The sequence below is a fragment of the Heterodontus francisci genome, chromosome 36 (assembly GCF_036365525.1).
Source record: "Heterodontus francisci isolate sHetFra1 chromosome 36, sHetFra1.hap1, whole genome shotgun sequence".
Taxonomy (NCBI): Eukaryota; Metazoa; Chordata; class Chondrichthyes; order Heterodontiformes; family Heterodontidae; genus Heterodontus; species Heterodontus francisci.
The window spans coordinates 1,030,554-1,050,296 of NC_090406.1; the positions used below are offsets into that span (position 1 = coordinate 1,030,554).

At 44.7% G+C, this 19,743-nt stretch overlaps 1 protein-coding gene across 2 annotated transcripts in view; it reads left to right on the plus strand.

The window, feature by feature from the left end:
• The first annotated feature begins 17,369 nt into the window (after nucleotides 1-17,369).
• Nucleotides 17,370-19,743, plus strand: part of il12rb1 (interleukin 12 receptor subunit beta 1) — a 145,508-nt gene continuing 143,134 nt past the window's right edge. For both annotated transcript variants that reach the window (XM_068015946.1, XM_068015947.1), the window contains exon 1: nucleotides 17,370-17,571. In XM_068015946.1, the coding sequence (XP_067872047.1) occupies nucleotides 17,526-17,571 (46 nt within the window). In that variant the 5' untranslated portion in view covers nucleotides 17,370-17,525. The remainder of the gene's footprint in view (nucleotides 17,572-19,743) is intronic.

The following is a 19,743-nucleotide window of genomic DNA, read 5'->3' on the forward strand; positions in this document are numbered from 1 at the left end:
AAGCAGCACAGAGTGTAGAACACATTTTAAAACCGCTCTCAAACCACAAATAGAAAAGTCATAATAAATACAGTGCTGCAGGCACACACAGAGCTGAACAAAGTTAACTATAGAGCAGAAAGCAAAAGAACAGCAGAAAGATGACGTGACCACCAACGTGAGCAGAGCTACCAAGTTTCCGGCGCCTGCCAGGCTGACCTCCAGCAGGTCATCCCAAAAAATTCTTCACACGTCCTCGCTGGACAGATCCAGAAAGAACAACGCACTTTAATAAGTACTGGCCAAGTGGCCCATTCCCTCGGGATCCGTTATGGAGGATCCGTCGTCGGCCAGCAGCTCAATGAGCTGCTTACAGATCCGCCGTCATTTTTCCGGGGAGTAGAAGAAGGGTGAGGCGTGGTCCAAATCTTCCAGGATCTAATTTGACAGGGGGATGGGATACAGAGTGGAGGTACAGTAGGGGGTGATGCACAGTCAAATATTTGAGAGAAACTGAGTCAGTCTGAAAGGCAGAGCAAATATAGACCTGTTAAGGCACAAGTGAAAAATGCAAGGCTGGATTGCATCTATTTTAATGCAAGGAGTCTTACTAGTAAGGAAGATGAATTGAGGGTGTTGATTAACACATGGGAACATGATATTATTGCTATTACAGAGACATGGCTGAGGGAGGGGCAGGACTAGCAGCTCAATATTCCAGGGTATAGAATCTTCAGACGTGATAGGGGAGGGGGTAAAAGAGGAGGTGGTATTGCACTGCTGATCAAGGAGTCAATTACTGCAGTAAGGAGGGATGATATCTTAGAAGGTTCCTCAAATGAGGCCATTTGGGTAGAACTTAAAAACAAAAAGGGGGCAATCACTTGGCTGGGTGTGTACTACAGACCTCCAAATTGTCAGGGAGAGATAGAGGAACAGATGTGTAGGCAAATCTCAGAGAGGTGTAAAAATAATAGGGTAATAATAGTAGGGGATTTCAACTTCCCCAATATTAACTGGGATAGACTTAGTGCAAAAGGCTTAAAGGGGGTGGAATTCTTAAAATGAATACAGGAGAGCTTTTTGAGCCAGTACGTAGAAAGTCCTACAAGAGAAGGGGCAGTACTGGACCTAATCCTCGGGAATGAAGCTGGACAAGTAGTAGAAGTGTCAGTGGGGGAGCATTTCGGGGATAGTGACCATAACACTTTTTAGGTAGTTATGGAAAAGGACAAAGATGGATCGGAAATAAAGGTACTGAATTGGGGGAAGGGCGATTTCAATTTGATAAAACAGGATCTGGCCAAAGTGGACTGGGAGCAGCTACTTGTAGGAAAGTCTACATCAGGCCAGTGGGAGTCATTCAAAGAGGAAATAGTGAGAGTTCAGAGCCAACATGTACCTGTTAAGGTGAAGGGTAGGACTAACAGGCCCAGGGAACCCTGGATGTCAAGGGATATAGAGGATTGGATAAGGGGGAAAAAGGAGGCTTATGGCAGATTCAGAGCACTGAAAACAGCAGAGGCACTGGAGGAGTATAGAAAGTGCGGGGGGGAGGGGGGTACTTAAAAAAAGTAATTAGGAGAGCAAAGAGGGGACATGAAAAAATACTGGCGGGCAAGATAAAGGAAAATCCTAAGGCGTTTTATAAGTATATTAAGGCTAAGAGGATAACCAGGGAAAGAATAGGGCCCATTAGGGACCAAAGTGGCAATGTGTGTGTGGAGCCGGAGGACATAGGTGAGGTTTTAAATGATTACTTTTCATCTGTGTTCACTATGGAGAAGGACGATGTAGGTGTAGAGATCAGGGAGGAAGATTGTGATATACTTGAACATATTAGCATTGAAAGGGAGGAAATATGAGCTGGTTTAGCGGGCTTAAAAGTGGATAAATCCCCAGGCCCAGATGAGATCCCAGGCTGTTATGTGAGGCGAGGGAGGAGATAGCAAATTTTCAAATCCTCTCTGGCCACAGGAGAGGTGCCAGAGGACTGGAGAACAGCGAATGTGGTACCATTATTTAAGAAGGGTAGCAGAGATAAACCAGGTAATTACAGGTCGGTGAGTCTAACATCAGTGGTTGGGAAATTATTGGAAAAAATTCTGAGGGACAGGATTAATCTCCACTTGGAGAGGCAGGGATTAATCAGGGATAGTCAGCATAGCTTTGTCAGGGGAGATCATGTCTAACAAACTTGATTGAATTTTTTGAGGCAGTGACGAGATGTGTAGATGAGGGTAAAGCAGCTGATGTAGTCTACATGGACTTCAGTAAGGCTTTTGATAACGTCCCGCATGGGAGATTGGTTAAGAAGGTAAGAGCCCATGGGATCCAGGGTAATTTGGCAAATTGGATGCAAAATTGGCTAAGTGGCAGGAGGCAGAGGGTAATGGTCGAGGGTTGTTTTGCGAGTGGAAGCCTGTGGCCAGTGGTGTACCACAGGGATCGGTGCTGGGAACCTTGCTGTTTGCACTGTACATTAATGATTTAGACGTGAATATAGGAGGTATGATCAGTAAGTTCGCAGCTGACACGAAAATTGGCGGTGTCGTAAATAGTGAGGAGGAAAGCTGTTGATTACAGGATGATATAGATGGGCTGGTAAGATGGGCAGAGCAGTGGCAAATAGAATTTAATCCTGAGAAGTGTGAGATGATGCATTTTGGGAGGACTAACAAGACAAGGGAATATACAATGGATGGTAGGACCCTAGGAAGTACAGAGGGTCAGAGGGATCTTGGTGTACTTGTCCATAGATCACTGAAGGCAGCAGCACAGGTAGATAAGGTGGTTAGGAAGGCTTATGGGCTACTTGCCTTTATTAGCCGAGGCACAGAATATAAGAGCAGGGAGGTTATGATGGAGCTGTATAAAACGCTAGTTAGGCCACAGCTGGAGTACTGTGTACAGTTCTGGTCACCACACTATAGGAAGGATGTGATTGCACTGGAGAGGGTGCAGAGGGGATTCACCAGGATGTTGCCTGGGCTGGAGCATTTCAGCTATGAAGAGAGACTGAAAGGACTTGGGTTGTTTTCCTTAGAGCAGAGAAGGCTGAGGGGGGACATAATTGAGGTATAAAAATTATGACGGGCATTGATAGGTTAGATAGGAAGAAACTTTTTCCCTTAGTGGAGGGGTCAATAACCAGGGGGCATAGATTTAAGGTAGGGGGCAGGAGGTTTAGAAGGGATTTGAGGAAACATTTTTTCACCCGGAGGGTGGTTGGAATCTGGAACGCAGTGCCTGAAGAGGTGGTAGAGGCAGGAAACCTCACAACATTTAAGAAGTATTTAGATGAGCACTTTTTGAAACACCATAGCATACAAGGCTACGGACCAAGTGCTGAAAAATGGGATTAGAATAGTTCGGTGCTTGATGGCCGGCACAGACACGATGGGCCGAAGGGCCTGTTTCCAGGCTGTATAACTCTATGACTCTATGGGTCTATGGCACCGTGCCCTGTTTTGAGGTCCAGAAGACACGGTAGACACCCCCCCTCCCCTAGAACTCCACATTGAAGTGGCCCTCCAAGACCTCCTCCCGCAACAGCTGCATAAAGAACTGGTGGCGGAAGGAGTACACATGCTGGAGGCTGTTCTCCCGAAGACCGAGTGGGACTGGGGTGATCCCCAATTTTACCTCCCCCAGATGGTGCAGATGGGGAAGGAGGAGCTCACTGGGAATGAAGGGCAGGATGTTTGATAACATGATCCGCTGTGCAGTTGTCCCCAGAGGGTCCACCAGCAGGAAGGTCCCCCCCACAGTCAACCCCTTACTCAGGGCCAGGAACACCGCCCAGTCGGTCTTCAGGAAGAACACAGCCTTCCCGTACTTCTTCAAGACTGCAACAACGGCCAAGGGGCTGACAAGCTCAGCCATTGTCTTTACGCAGGCCTCAATGGACATGTTGGGGTGGGAATAGCTCTTCACCCCATGGCTGGCTGTTAGCAATTTAAAGAGTGTTGGGACCATATGGGAAGCCACAGAGGCTGCAGCTACATAGGTAGTAGAGGGCCCCTCCATCGGTGATGAAGGGCTTGCCATGGGTCTAAGAGCTAAACCCACCCTGAATTGTAGGCTTGCAAATCGAACAAATGTAAGATTCACAAGAGATACTGAATTTAAAAAAACAAACAACAGGTTAGGGGAGAGGCTGAGGGTATAGAGGAGAGGGAAAGACAGGCTGTAAGGGATGACTTGCTCTCTGGAGGTGGTGCACACAGCACATTTAAAACAGTCTCTGCCAGCACACATGCTCTTCTGGTTGGGGGAGGTGTCTTCACCTGGGTCAGCTGAAGCTGCCCAGCTAAACAGACGGAAGGGGATAGATAGTGCCTGGGCAGCTTCAGCTGACCCAGGCTGGGCAATTGGGGTGGGGAGGGAGCTTCCCTGTGTGCTTGTTGCAGCAGCACAGATTCCTGCTGAATTGGCAGCCCCACCCCTTGTTGTTCCGGCCACTTGTTCCTCCCCCAACAGTCCAAAGCAAATTACTGGTGTTCAGCACCCACCTCCAGACAAAGCAATGTTTTCTCTCTACCTCCTTTCTTGAAAAGCAGCGTAACATTTGCCAACTTCCAATCTGACGGGACCATTCCTGAATCTAAGGAATTCTGGAAAATCATAGCCAGCACATCCACAATCTGCAGCTATCTCTTTTAAAACCCTAGGATGTCGGCCACCTGGTCCCGGGGACTTGTCAGATTTTAGTCCCTCAAGTTTCTCCAATACTTTTTCTTGGCTGATATAAATTTCCTTAATTTCCTCACTCTTTTTAGCCCCTAGGTTACTGACTATTTCTGGTATAGAACTTGAGTCTTCTACTGTGAAGACAGACACAAAATATTTGTTCAATGCTTCTGCCATTTCCTCATTCCCCATGATGATTTCTCCTGTCTCTGTCTCGAATGTTTACTTTAGCTACTCTCTTAATTAAAAGCAAAATACTGCGGATGCTGGAAATCTGAAATAAAAACAAGAAATGCTGGAACCACTCAGCAGGTCTGGCAGCATCTGTGGAAAGAGAAGCAGAGTTAACGTTTCAGGTCAGTGACCCTTCTTCAGAACTAGCAAATATTAAAAATGTGAAAGGTTATAAGCAAGTGAGCCGGGGGTGGGGCAAGAGATAACAAAGGAGAAGGTCACAGAATAGCTGACCAGAAGGTCATGGAGCAAAGATATGTTAATGGTGTGTTGATAGACAAAGCATTAATACAGAAAGGGTGTTAATGGACTGAAAATTGAACAGCCACAAGTACAAACATGAAAAAAACAATGGGTAAGCAAACTGAACAAACTAAGATGAAATAAAATAAAACACAAAAAAAAAAGCAAAAACTGAAAATAAAAGTAAAATGGGGGGCTGTCATGCTCTGAAGTTATTGAACTCAATGTTCAGTCCGGCAGGCTGTAATGTGCCTAATCGGTAAATGAGATGCTGTTCCTCGAACTTGCGTTGATGTTTACTGGAACACTGCAGCAAGCCCAGGACAGAGATGTGGGCATGAGAGCAGGGGGGAGTGTTGAAATGGCAAGCAACTGGAAGCTCAGGGTCCTGCTTGCGGACTGAGCGGAGGTGTTCCTCAAAGGGGTCACCCAGTCTGCGCTTGGTCTCCCCAATGTAGAGGAGACCACATTGCGAGCAGCGAATACAGTATACTACATTGAAAGAAGTACAAGTAAATCGCTGCTTCACCTGAAAGGAGTGTTTGGGGCCTGGGATAGTGAGGAGAGAGGAGGCAAATGGGCAGGTATTACACCTCCTGCGATTGCAGGGGAAGGTGCCACGGGAAGGGGACGAGATGGTGGGGGTAATGGAGGAGTGGACCAGGGTGTCGCGGAGGGAATGATCCCTTCGGAATGCTGACAGGGGAAGGGAGGGGAAGATGCGTTTGGTAGAGGCATCACGCTGGAGGTGGTGAAAATGGCGGAGGATGATCCTTTGGATATGGAGGCTGATGGGATGGAAAGTGAGGACAAGGGGAACCCTGTCACGGTTCTGGGAGGGAGGGGAAGGGGTGAGGGCATGACGTTGAGCTCTTCTTCCGTTGCCTCCGCCTCCGGGCTCACTTCTTTGATCAATGTTGGGCCTGATTGGGAAAAATGGAAGAGTGGGTCGAGAATATGTGCGCAAGAAATTACCTTGAAAAGAAGGATGGGCACAAATCATCACCGCTGTGTCTGACCCTCTAAAGGCAGCTGAGCAATGGGAGCAAAATCCCACGGCCGAGGAAGCCAAAATGGGTACGTCATGCTTGGCTGTTCACATACAGGCGAAAAGAAATCAGGAAATTATAGATCCATTAGTCTAACATCAGTTGTGGAGAAGTTACTAGAACCTGTTATTAGTGACTGAACACTTGAATAAATATGAGTTGATCAGAGAGCACCAGGATGGATTTGTAAAGGGTAAGTCATGTCTCAAACCCTGTTGAATTTGTTTCGCAGGTTAGTAATGTGGAAGATAAGGGAATGTCTATGGATGTTATTTGTATAAACTTCCAGAGGGTATTCGATAAGGTTCCTCATAAGAGATATAACAAAAATGAGAGTGCGTGGTACTGGAGGAAACAAAGTATTATGGGTAGGGAATTGGTTAGGAGACAGGGATAATGGCTGTGTACTAAAATGGTCAGGTTATGAGAAGTGATGTCCCCCAGGAATCTGTTCTAGCTTTTCACGATATTTTTGAATGACCTGAATGAAAGAATAGGGGGTCATATATCCAGTTGTTCTGATGACATTAAGTTAGGTGGGAGCAGCATGTTGCGAAGGGACATTGACAGATTAAGTGAGTGGGTAAAACTGTGGCAGATGGAGATCAATGTGCGGAAGTGGGAGATTACCCACTTTCAACCCAAAAAGATACATTAGAAGAGGGGCAAGAATGGCAGCTCAACATCCCTGGATATAGAGTTTTCAGGCGGGATAGAGAGGGGATAAAAAAGGAGGAGGTGAAGCATTATTGGTTGAAGAATCAATTACAGCTGTGAGGAGAGATGATATACTAAATGAATTATCAAATGAGGATATATGGGTTGAGCTCAGAAATAAAAAAGGGGCATCCCACACTACTAGGAGTGTACTATAAACTGAGAGGGAGATAGAAGAACAAATATGTAGGCAAATTCCTGACTGCAAAAACAATAGGGCAATAATAGTTGGGGATTTCAACTACCCCAATATCAAATGGGATTCAAACAGTGTGAAGGGCACAGAGGGCACAAAATTCTTGAACTGCACCCAAGAGAACCTTTTTAGCCAGCACATAACAAGCCCAATGAGAGGGGGCACAATTCTAGATTTAGTCTATGGTAATGAAGCTGGGCAAGTGGATGAAATAACAGTGGGTGACCATTTTGGAGATAGTGACCATAATACAGTTAGATTTAGCATTATTATGGAAATGTACAAAGATAGAACAGGAGTAAAAGTTCTAAATTGGAGAAAGGCAAATTTTACGAAGCTGAGAGGTGATCTGAGAGGCGAAAGTGGACTGGAGCATGACTACCCGAACTGAACCCGACGGGAACAGACGACATGTGTTGGGGTTCAGGGCAGAATGGATCACTCTTCCAGGTCCTGCATTCGGGTTCAGATTGGGTCGGACACAGTTACAGCCAGGAAGTCAAGGCAGGAAACACTCGGCACAACTCTGTCGAGGAGAATACTGAGATACAGACTACTAGGCTAGATGGGATTGAGGTTCACAAGGAGGAGGTGTTAGCAATTTTGGAAAGTGTGAAAATAGATAAGTCCCCTGGGCCAGATGGGATTTATCCTAGGATTCTCTGGGAAGCCAGGGAGGAGATTGCAGAGCCTTTGTCCTTGATCTTTATGTCGTCATTGTCGACAGGAATAGTGCCGGAGGACTGGAGGATAGCAAATGTTGTCCCCTTGTTCAAGAAGGGGAGTAGAGACAGCCCTGGTAATTATAGACCTGTGAGCCTTACTTCAGTTGTGGGTAAAATGTTGGAAAAGGTTACAAGAGACAGGATTTATAATCATCTTGAAAAGAATAAGTTCATTAGCGATAGTCAGCACGGTTTTGTGAAGGGTAGGTCGTGCCTCACAAACCTTATTGAGTTTTTCGAGAAGGTGACCAAACAGGTGGATGAGGGTAAAGCAGTGGATATGGTGTATATGGATTTCAGTAAGGCGTTTGATAAGGTTCCCCACGGCAGGCTATTGCAGAAAATACAGAAGTATGGGGTTGAAGGTGATTTAGAGCTTTGGATCAGAAATTGGCTAGCTGAAAGAAGACAGAGGGTGGTGGTTGATGGCAAATGTTCATCCTGGAGTTTAGTTACTAGTGGTGTACCGCAAGGATCTGTTTTGGGGCCACTGCTGTTTGTCATTTTTATAAATGACCTGGATGAGGGTGTAGAAGGGTGGGTTAGTAAATTTGCGGATGACACGAAGGTCGGTGGAGTTGTGGATAGTGCCGAAGGATGTTGTAGGGTACAGAGGGACATAGATAGGCTGCAGAGCTGGGCTGAGAGATGGCAAATGGAGTTTAATGCGGAAAAGTGTGAGGTGATTCACTTTGGAAGGAGTAACAGGAATGCAGAGTACTGGGCTAATGGGAAGATTCTTGGTAGTGTGGATGAACAGAGAGATCTTGCTACCCAGGTTAATAGGGCTGTTAAGAAGGCATATGGTGTGTTAGCTTTTATTAGTAGGGGGATCGAGTTTCGGAGCCACGAGGTCATGATGCAGCTGTACAAAACTCTGGTGAGGCCGCACCTGGAGTATTGCGTGCAGTTCTGGTCACCGCATTATAGGAAGGATGTGGAAGCTTTGGAAAGGGTGCAGAGGAGATTTACTAGGATGTTGCCTGGTATGGAGGGAAGGTCTTACGAGGAAAGGCTGAGGGACTTGAGGTTGTTTTCGTTGGAGAGAAGGAGGAGGAGAGGTGACTTAATAGAGACATATAAGATAATCAGAGGGTTAGATAGGGTGGATAGTGAGAGTCTTTTTCCTCGGATGATGATGGCAAACACGAGGGGACGTAGCTTTAAGTTGAGGGGTGATAGATATAGGACAGATGTTGGAGGTAGTTTCTTTACTCAGAGAGTAGTAGGGGCGTGGAACGCCCTGCCTGCAACAGTAGTAGACTCGCCAACTTTAAGGGCATTTAAGTGGTCATTGGATAGACATATGGATGAAAATGGAATAGTGTAGGTCAGATGGTTTCACAGGTCGGCGCAACATCGAGGGCCGAAGGGCCTGTACTGCGCTGTAATGTTCTAATTCTAATTCTAAAGCGAGTGATTCTATCCAAGGTAGAGCACGACCTCTTTAATATTATCAACTTTATTCTGGTGGTTGGGTTGGGTCGAGTCGGGTGCGGGAGAAAATGAAAGGACTCGGGCTGGGTCGGGCTTGGGTCAGATGTGGTACTGTCGGGCTTGGGTCGGGTTTCATTTGCAGACCCGAGCAGGTCTTTAAAGTGGACTGAATACAGTTACTGGAAGGAAAATCAGTGGCAAACCAGTGGGAGGCATTCAAAAGCGAGATTCTACAGGCACAGTGTAGACATGTCCCCACAAAGATAAAGGGTGGTACGGCCAAATCTAGAGCCCCTGGTTATCTAGAAACTTACAGGGTAAGTTAAAGCAGAAAAAGAAAGCTTATGACGATCACAAAAAACGTAATATTTTAGAAAGCCTCGAGGAGTACAGAAAGTGTAGGGGTGAAGTAAAAAAGGAAATGAGAAAAGCAAAGAGAGGACATGAAAAATTATTGGCAGGGAAAATCAAGGAAAACCCAAAGATGTTTTATCAGTACATTAAGAGCAAGAGGATAACTAAGAAAAGGGTAGAGCCCATCAGAGATGTACAGGGGAACTTATGTGTGGATGCAGAAGATGTGGGCAGGGTTCTTAATGAGTTTTTTTGCCTCTGTCTTCACAACGGAGAGGGATGATGCAAACATTGTAGTTAAAGAGGAGGAGTGTGAAATATTAGATACGATAAGCATAATGAGAGAGGAAGTACTAGAGGGTCTGACATCCTTGAAAGTGGATAAATCACCAGGGCCAGATGGATTGCATCCCAGGTTGTGAAAGGAAGCCAGGGAGGAAATAGCAGATGTGCTGAGGATCATCTTCAAATCCTCACTGGATACGGGCGAGGTGCCAGAGGTGTGGAGGTCTGCGAATGTTGTACCATTTTTGAAAAGGGTGCGAGGGATAGGGCAAATAATTATAGGCCGGTCAGTCTGACCTCAGTGGTGGGTAAATTATTAGAATCTATTCTAAGGGACAGGATAAACTGCCACTTAGAAAAGCACAGATTAATCAGGGATCGTCAGCATAGATTTGCTAAGGGAAGCTCATGTCTTACTAACTTGATTGAGTTTTTTGAGTAAGTGACAAGGAGGATTGATGAGGGTAGTGCAGTGGATGTGGTTTACATGGATTTTAGTAAGGCATTTGACAAGGTCTCACATGGAAGACTGGTCAGTAAAATGAAAGCCCATGGGATACTGGGCAATGTGGCAGGTTAGATCCAGAATTGTCTCAGTGACAGGAAACAAAGGGCAGTAGTCGACCAATGTTTCTGTGAATGGAAAGCTGTTTCCAGTGGCATTCCACAGGGCTCAGTGTTGGGTCCCTTGCTGTTTGTGGTATATATTAATGATTTGGACTTAAATGTGGGAGGCATGATTGGGAAATTTGCTGATGACAGAAAAATTTGCCAATTAGTTGATAGTGAAGAGGATAGCCGCAGACTCCAGAATGATATCAATGGTTTGGTTGAGTGGGCAGAAAAGTGGCAAATGGAATTCAATCCAGAAAAGTGTGAGGTAATGCATTTGGGGAAGGACAATAAAGCAAAGGAATACACAATAAACGGGAGGATATTGACAGGGGTAGAAGAAGTGAGAGACCTTGGAGTGCATGTCCACAGGTCCCTGAAGACGGCAGGTACAGGTAGACAGAGCGATGAAGAAAGCATATGGAATGCTTTCCTTTATTGGCCGAGGTATAGAATACAAAAGTAGGGATGTAATGCTGGAACTGTATAAAACACTGGTTAGGCCACAGCTGGAGTATTGCATACAGATCTGGTCACATTACAGGAAGGATATATTTCTCTGGAGAGAGTACAGAGGAGATTTACAAAAATGTTGCCAGGGCTTGCAAGTGGCAGCTATGAGGAAAGATTGGATCGGCTAGGGTTGTTTTCCTTAGAACAGAGGAGGCTGAGGGGTGACTTAATTGAGGTATACAAAATTATGAGGGGCCTAGATAGACAGGAAGGACCTGTTTCCCCTAGTGGAGAGGTCAAATACCAGGAGCACAGATTTAAGGTGATTGGTAGAAGGATTAGAGGGGACATGAGGAAAAACTTTTTCACCCAGAAGGTGGTGGGTGTCTGGAATTCACTGCCAGGAACGGCGGTGGAGGCAGAAACCCTCAACTCATTTAAAAGGTACCTGGACATGCACCTGAAGTGCTGTAACCTGCAAGGCTATGGACCAGGTGCTGGAAGGTGGGATTAGATTGGGCGAAATTAGATTGGCTAGTTTTTTCAGCCGGTGCAGACACGATGGGCTGAATGGCCTTGTTCTGTGCCGTAACTTTTCACTAGAAACATAGAAAATAGGAGCAGGAGTAGGCCATTCGGCCCTTCAGTAGCCTGTTCTGGCTTTCTCCCCATACCCTTTGATCCCTTTAAACCCAAGAGCTATATCTAACTCCTTCTTGAAAACATACAATGTTTTGGCCACAACTGCTTTCTGTGGTAGCGAATTCCACAGGTTCACCACTCTCTGGGTGAAGAAATTTCTCCTCATCTCAGTCCTGAAAGGTTTACCCCGTATCCTTAGACTATGACCCCTGGTTCTGGACTCCCCCACCATCGGGAACATCCTTCCTGCATCTACCTTGTCAAGTCCTGTTAGAATTTTATAGGTTTCTATGAGATCCCCCCTCACTCTTCTGAACTCCACCGAATATAATCCTAACCAACTCAATCTCTCCTCATACGTCAGTCCTGCCATCCCAGGAATCAGTCTGGTAAACCTTTGCTGCACTCCCTCTATAGCAAGAACATCCTTCCTCAGATAAGGAGACCAAAACTGCACACAATATTCCAGGTGTGGCCTCACCAAGGCCCTGTATAATTGCAGCAAGACATCCCTGTTCTTGTACTCGAATCCTCTCGCTATGAAGGCCAACATACCATTTGCATTTTTTACCGCCTGTTGCACCTGCATGCTTACCTTCAGCGACTGGTGTACGAGAACACCCAGGTCTCACTGCATATTCCCCTCTCTCAGTTTTTAGCCGTTCAGATAATAATCTGCCTTCTTGTTTTTGCTACCAAAGTGGATAACCTCACATTTATCCACATTATACTGCATCTGCCGTACATTTGCCCACTCACTTAACTTGTCCAAATCACCCTGAAGCCTCTCTGCATCCTCCTCACAACTCACCCTCCCACCCAGTTTTGTGTCATCTGCAAATTTGGAGATATTACATTTAGTTCCCTCATCTAAATCATTAATGAATATTGTGAATAGCTGGGGTCCTAGCACCGATCCCTGTGGTACCCCACTAGTCACTGCCTGCCATTCGGAAAAAGACCCATTTATCCCTACTCTTTGTTTCCTGTCTGCCAACCAATTTTCTATCCATTGCAATACACTACCCCCAATCCCACGCGCTTTAATTTTACACGCTAATCTCTTATGTGGGACTTTGTCAAAAGCCTTCTGAAAGTCCAAATAAACCACATCCACTGGCTCCCCCTCATCAACTCTACTAGTTACATCCTCGAAGAATTCTAATAAATTTGTCAAGCATGATTTCCCTTCTGTAAATCCATGCTGACTCTGCCCGATTCTACCACTGTTCTCTAAGTGCTCTGCTATAAAATCTTTGATAATGGACTCTAGAATTTTCCCCACTACTGAAGTCAGGCTGACTGGTCTATAATTCCCTGCTTTCTCTCTACCTCCCTTTTTAAATAATGGGGTTACATTAGCTACTTTCCAATCTGTGGGAACTGTTCCAGAGTCTATAGAATCTTGGAAGATGACCACCAATGCATCCACTATTTCTAGGGCCACTTCCTGAAGTCCTCTGGGATGCATACCATCAGGCCCTGGGGATTTATTATCCTTCAATCCCATCAATGTCCCCAACACCATTTCTCTACTAATACTGATTTCCTTCAGTTCCTCTCTCTCACTAAGCCTTGTGTTCCCCAACATTTCTGGTATGATATTTGTGTCCTCCTTTGTGAAGACAGAACCAAAGTATGCATTTAGTTGGAACCACTCAGCAGGTCTGGCAGCATCTGTGGAAAGAGAAGCAGAGTTAATGTTTCGGGTCAGTTTCGGGTTCCGATGAAGGGTCACTGACCCGAAACGTTAACTCTGCTTCTCTTTCCACAGATGCTGCCAGACCTGCTGAGTGAATCCAGCATTTCTTGTTTTTATTTCAGATTTCCAGCATCCTCAGTATTTTGCTTTTATTATATGCATTTAGTTGGTCAGCCATTTCTTTGTTCCCCACAATAAATTCCCCTGTTTCTGACTGTAAGGGACCAAACATTTGTCTTCACCAATCTTTTTCTCTTCACATATCTATAGAAACTTTTACAGTCAGTTTTTATGTTCCCTGCAAGCTTACTCTTGTACTCTCTTTTCCTCTTCTTAATCAATCCTTTGGTCCTCCTTTGCTGAATTCTAAACTGCTCCCAATCCTCAGGTCTGTTGTTTTTCCTGGCAAATTTATATGCCTCTTCCTTGGATCTAATGCTATCTCTAATTTTCCTTGTAAGCCATGGTTTGGCTACCTTTCCTGTTTTACTTTTGCACCAGACAGGGATAAACAATTGTTGCCGTTCATCCATGCGCTCTTTAAATGTTTGCCATTGCCTATCCACCGTCATCCCTTTAAGTAACGTTTCCCAATCCATCATGGCCAACTCGTGCCTCATATCTTCGTAGTTTCCTTTACTAAGATTCAGGACCCTTGTCTCAGAATAAACTACATCACTCTCCATCTTGATGAAGAATTCTATCATATTATGGTCGCTCATCCCCAAGGGGTCTCGCACAACTAGATTGTCAATTAGTCCTCTCTCATTACACAATACCCAGTCTAGGATGGCCTGTTCCCTATTTGGTTCCTCAACGCATTGGTCTAGAAAACCATCCCGTATACATTCCTCCTCTACGGTAATGTGACTAATTTGATTTGCCCAATCTATATGCTGCTTAAAGTCACCCATAATTACAGATGTTCCTTTATCGCATGCATCTCTAATTTCCTGTTTAATGCCATTCCCAACATCACCACTACAGTTTGGGGGTCTATATACAACCCCCACTAACGTTTTTTGCCCCTTAGTGTTTTTCAGCTCTACCCATATCTTCCACACGTCAGAGCTAATATCCTTCCTCACTACTGCGTTAATTTCCTCTTTAACCAGCAGTGCAACTCCACTGCCTTTTGCTTTTTGTCTGTCCTTCCTAAATACTGAATATCCCTGGATATTCATTTCCCATCCCTGATTACCTTGCAGCCATGTCTCCGTAATCCTGACTATATCATACCCGTTTACAATGGTTCTATGGTTCTAATAGCTTCTAAATGGTGAGAAGCTCGGGAACTGAGAAGGAGCAGAGAGATTTAGGGGGTCCATCACTAAAAGCTGGCGAACAGGTACAAATGATAATTAAAAGGCTTATGGAATGTAGGTATTTATCTAAATACAAAGGGATGGAAGCATCGAGTCATAGTCATTTATGGCCCAGAAGGAGGCCATTCAGCCCATCAAGTCCATTCTGGCTCTCCGTACAGCAATCCTGTCAGTACCATTCTCCCATTCTATCCAGAACTGGGTGCAATACTCTGGCTGTGGCATAACCAGAGCTTTATAAAGGTTTGGCATAACTACCCTATACTTAATATAAACTTTACTTATGCAGCCCAAGATCCCATATGCTTTGCTAACCACTCTCTCAATTTGTCCTGCTACCTTCAAAGATCTATATACAAGTACCCCCAGGTCCCTCTGTCCCTGCACATTCTTTAGAACTGTGCCATTAAATCTAAATTAACTTTCACCATCCCTTCTGCCAAAATGCATCACCTCATGCTACTCTGTATTAAATTCCATTTGCCACTTGTCTGCCCATTCTGCTCGCCTATCTATGTCCTGTTGCAGTTGAGTTTTAGACCCCATCTGGAATAAATGCATTCAGTTTTATTGTCTGCACCACAATGATATATTGGCCTTGGAGTAGGTACAGCACAGATTCAACAGAATGATACCAGGGCTAAAGGGTTAAGCTATGAAGATATAGACTAGGCTGTACTTCCTTGAATATTGAAGATTAAAGGGTGATCTAATTGAGGTGGTTAAGATGATTAAAAGGAGTTTCTCGGGTAGAGAGAGAGAGAAACTATTTCCTCTGGTATTGAGAGAGGAAGTCCAAAACAAGGGGGAACAGCCTTCGAGCTAAACTCTTTAGGAGTGAAATCAAGAAGCATTTCTTCAGAAAAAAGGGTTGTGGAGATTGATAGGGTTAGGGTATTAAGCATTCCAGAACTAAGGTGCATAAATGGAGTTCAGATGCAGAAGAATCATGATCTAATTGAACAGTGGAACAGGCTCAAGGGGCTGAATGGCCTCCTCTTGTTTCCATATGTTAAAAACCGTGAGTAACACCAGCCTTTATTCAACTGAATCTTTAATAAGAATACAGGAGGTAGCAGAGCTTTCTCTATAATGAACTCAGACATTGTGTACCTTCTCTATTTAAATTCACTAACCTGCAACTCTCTAACAACATGCACTGTCCAAAAATATGCTCCAACAACACTCAAGAAGCTCAACACCATCCAGGACAAACCAGCCCGCTTGATTGGCACCCCATCGACAAACATTCACTCCCTCCACCACCGACACACAGTGACAGCAGTGTGTACCATCTACAAGATGCACTGCAGCAACTCACCAAGGCTCCTTCAACAGCACATTCCAAACCCGTGAACTCTACCACCTGGAAGGAAAAGGGTAGCATCTACATGGGAACACCACCACCTGCAAGTTCCCCTCCAAGTCACACACCATCCTGACTTGGAACTATATCGCCGTTCCTTCACTGTCGCTGGGTCAAAATCCTGGAACTCCCTTCCTAACAGCACTGTGGGTGTACCTACCCCACATGGACTGCAGCGGTTCAAGAAGGCAGCTCACCACCAACTTCTCAAGGGCAGATAGGGATGGGCAATAAATGCTGGTCTGACCAGAGACGCCCACATCCCATGAATGAATAAAAAAAAGTCATTGGATGCATTTCAACCAATCACAGGTTATCAGGGTTATAAGAGTTTTTGAAGGAATATCATTTTAAAATTAGGAATACATAAAAAATTGAGATGGGAAAGATGATGAATATCAGGAATCTGTTACCATGGAAAGCAACTAAAATAGACATGGCAATTGGGTCTGAAATACAACTAGACTTACTGCCATTAAATAGCTGCAGTTGTTGTTATTCAGATCATGAGTAGAATTTGCCCGAGTATTGTTCCAGTGACCTTTTCCCTGTCAACTATTTGTAATTCTGACTTACCGATTATACTGTTTAAACTTCACCAAATTTTGTAATAATACAAAGCTTGAGCTCCGCACTGTGAACAATGAGTTATCAGGTCACTGCCCTCTCATGCTGCCAGATTGCTTGGGCTTTTAATAGACTTAAATTGAAATTTATCAAATGTATTCGGAAACTCTAAGTAAATGACATCCAGCGATTGGCTGTCCTGAGCTGGACTCAGTAACAGACTGAGCTCAAACCGCTACAAGTGACCTGTTCATTTTTGCCCTTGTAAATTCAAGCTTTCGGTTGAGAATTGAGGCCGTGTCAGTGAAAAATAGCAACAACTTGCAAAGGACTGCCTTTGCACGTGGTTTGCTTTGCTGCTCAATAGTTACAGCATTAACCTTTTTATTTCAAGGATATAACAATCTCTGGGGAGGGACAAGGGCTGAGCTTGTGACCCATTTATGATGTAGAGAAATTAGACCAATTCGAATCAAAACAGAAAGCCGGAAAACACCTTCTGGAAAATCTTCACAAATAGAACTTTATGAAATGTCTTTACACATGTATTCTGTATTAGCCTGGACATTCCCCGCTGCTCTCAGAACCAGCTCCTTATCTCCTCAACTTCCTTTACTCTGTGACTGTCTCCCCGTCTTTCTCTCATGTTCCATGTGCGGTTTGTGGTTTTTGCAGTTCACTGTTTTAGCTGAGCTCTGCATCTCATTCAAGGAAAGGCACGTCAAGAGATTTTTATCTGAAAACCTCCTCTAAGCAGAGTTTGATAGCAATTAGTGAGTGTCAGAGGATGGTAATATTAAGGTGAGGGTTAGGGTCTGGGTTCATAACAGCCACATTCATGAAGTGATATAAATCATATCTGCGATGTGACTGGGGTGGAAAAGCCCAGAACATTTCTAGAGAGATCACTCAATTCACTCGCTCCGAACTGTGCTGAAGTTGAAGAAATGGACTTTTTTCTGCTGCTGCCTGTTTCTCTGTTACTGCTTGGAGGTAAGTGTTGCAGTGTGTCGGTATTGTAATGTGGGCTCATATCTCACATACCAGAAGTGAAAGCAAACATTGTGGAGAATTATCAGATTAAAAAATACTTTAAGAGGTTTTTAAAAAAGTAACAATAAGTTTATCAATAACCACAAGATTTTTATAGATGATTCCTTCATGACTGGATGTTCTTAAATCAGTAGTTTAGTAATCGTCAAACTGTTAGAAACTCTAAAGGTGATTTCACCAAGTGGAAGAGACCCGCTTGTAACTACATAAAACTCATTCGGAAATTGTCGAATAGTAACATGACACTCTTCGCACGTGTGTTTAATTTTTTCATTGTTCATGGGATGAGGGTGTCGCTGGCAAGGGTATCCATTTATTGCCCATCCCTAATTGCCCTTGAGAAGGTGGTGATGAGCTGCCTTCTTGAACTGCAGCAGTCCATGTGGGGTAGGTACACCCACAGTGCTGTTAGGAAGGGATTCCAGGATTTTGACCCAGCGACAGTCACTCTCACCTTACCTCTGGAATTCAGCTCTTCTGTCCATGTTTGGACCAAGGCTGTAATGAGGTCTGGAGCCGAGTGGTCCCGGTGAATGCAAACTGAGCGTTGGTGAGCAGGTTATTGATGAGTATGTACTGCTTGATAGCACCTTCCACTATGTGTGTGTGTCTACATTATATGTGCGTATGTAGTATGTGTGTTTAAATTAATTATGTATTTTTGTACGCCTATGCACATGTCTGTTCAACACATTAGTGCTGCATACATCCATGTATAGTGATCTTGCATGTGCAGGGAAAGGAATTATTTATTGCCACCAAATGGGACATAATCAGAGGATTGTAGCATGAAACATAGAAACATAGAAAATAAGAGCAGGAGTAGGCCATTCGGCCCTTCGAGCCTGCTCGGCCATTCATTATGATCATGGCTTATCATCCAACTCAGTAACCTGTTCCCACTTTCCCCCCATACCCGTTGATCCCTTTAAACCCAAGAGCTATATCTAACTCCTTGAAAACATACAATGTTTTGGCCTCACCTGCTTTCTGTGGTAGCAAATTCCACAGGCTCACCACTCTCTGGATGAAGAAATTTCTCCATCTCAGTCCCGAAGGGTTTACCCCGTATCCTTAGACTATGACTCCTGGTTCTGGACTCCCCCACCATCGGGAACATCCTTCCTGCATCTACCCTGTCAAGTCCTGTTAGACTTTTAATGGTTTCTATGAGATCCCCCCTCACTCTTCTGAACTACAGTGAATATAATCCTAACCGACTCAATCTCTCCTCATACGTCAGTCCCACCATCCCAGGAATCAGTCTGGTAAACCTTTGCTGCACTCCCTCTATAGCAAGAACATCCTTCCTCAGATAAGGAGACCAAAACTGCACACAATATTCCAGGTGTGGCCTCACCAAGGCCCTGTGTAATTGCAGCAAGACATCCCTGCTCCTGTACTCGAATCCTCTCGCTATGAAGGCCAACATACCATTTGCCTTTTTTACCGCCTGTTGGACCTGCATGCTTACCTTCAGCGACTGGTGTACGAGAACACCCAGGTCTCGCTGCATATTCCCCTCTCTCAGTTTATAGCCGTTCAGATAATAATCTGCCTTCCTGTTTTTGCTACCAAAGTGGATAACCTCACATTTATCCACATTATACTGCATCTGCCATGCATTAGCCCACTCACTCAACTTGTCCAAATCACCCTGAGGCCTCTCTGCATCCTCTTCACAACTCACCCTCCCACCCAGTTTTGTGTCATCTGCAAATTTGGAGATATTACATTTAGTTCTCTCATCTAAATCATTAATATATATTGTGAATAGCTGGGGTCCTAGCACCGATCCCTGCGGTACCCCCACTAGTCACTGCCTGCCATTTGGAAAAAGACCCATTTATCCCTACTCTTTGTTTCCTGTCTGCCAACCAATTTTCTATCCATCGCAATACACTACCCCCAATCCCATGTGCTTTAATTTTACACGCTAATCTCTTATGTGGGACTTTGTCGAAAGCCTTCTGAAAGTCCAAATAAACCACATCCACTGGCTCCCCCTCTTCAACTCTACTGGTTACATCCTCGAAGAATTCTAGTAGATTTGTCATGCATGATTTCCCTTCTGTAAATCCATGCTGACTCTGCCCGATTCTACCACTGTTC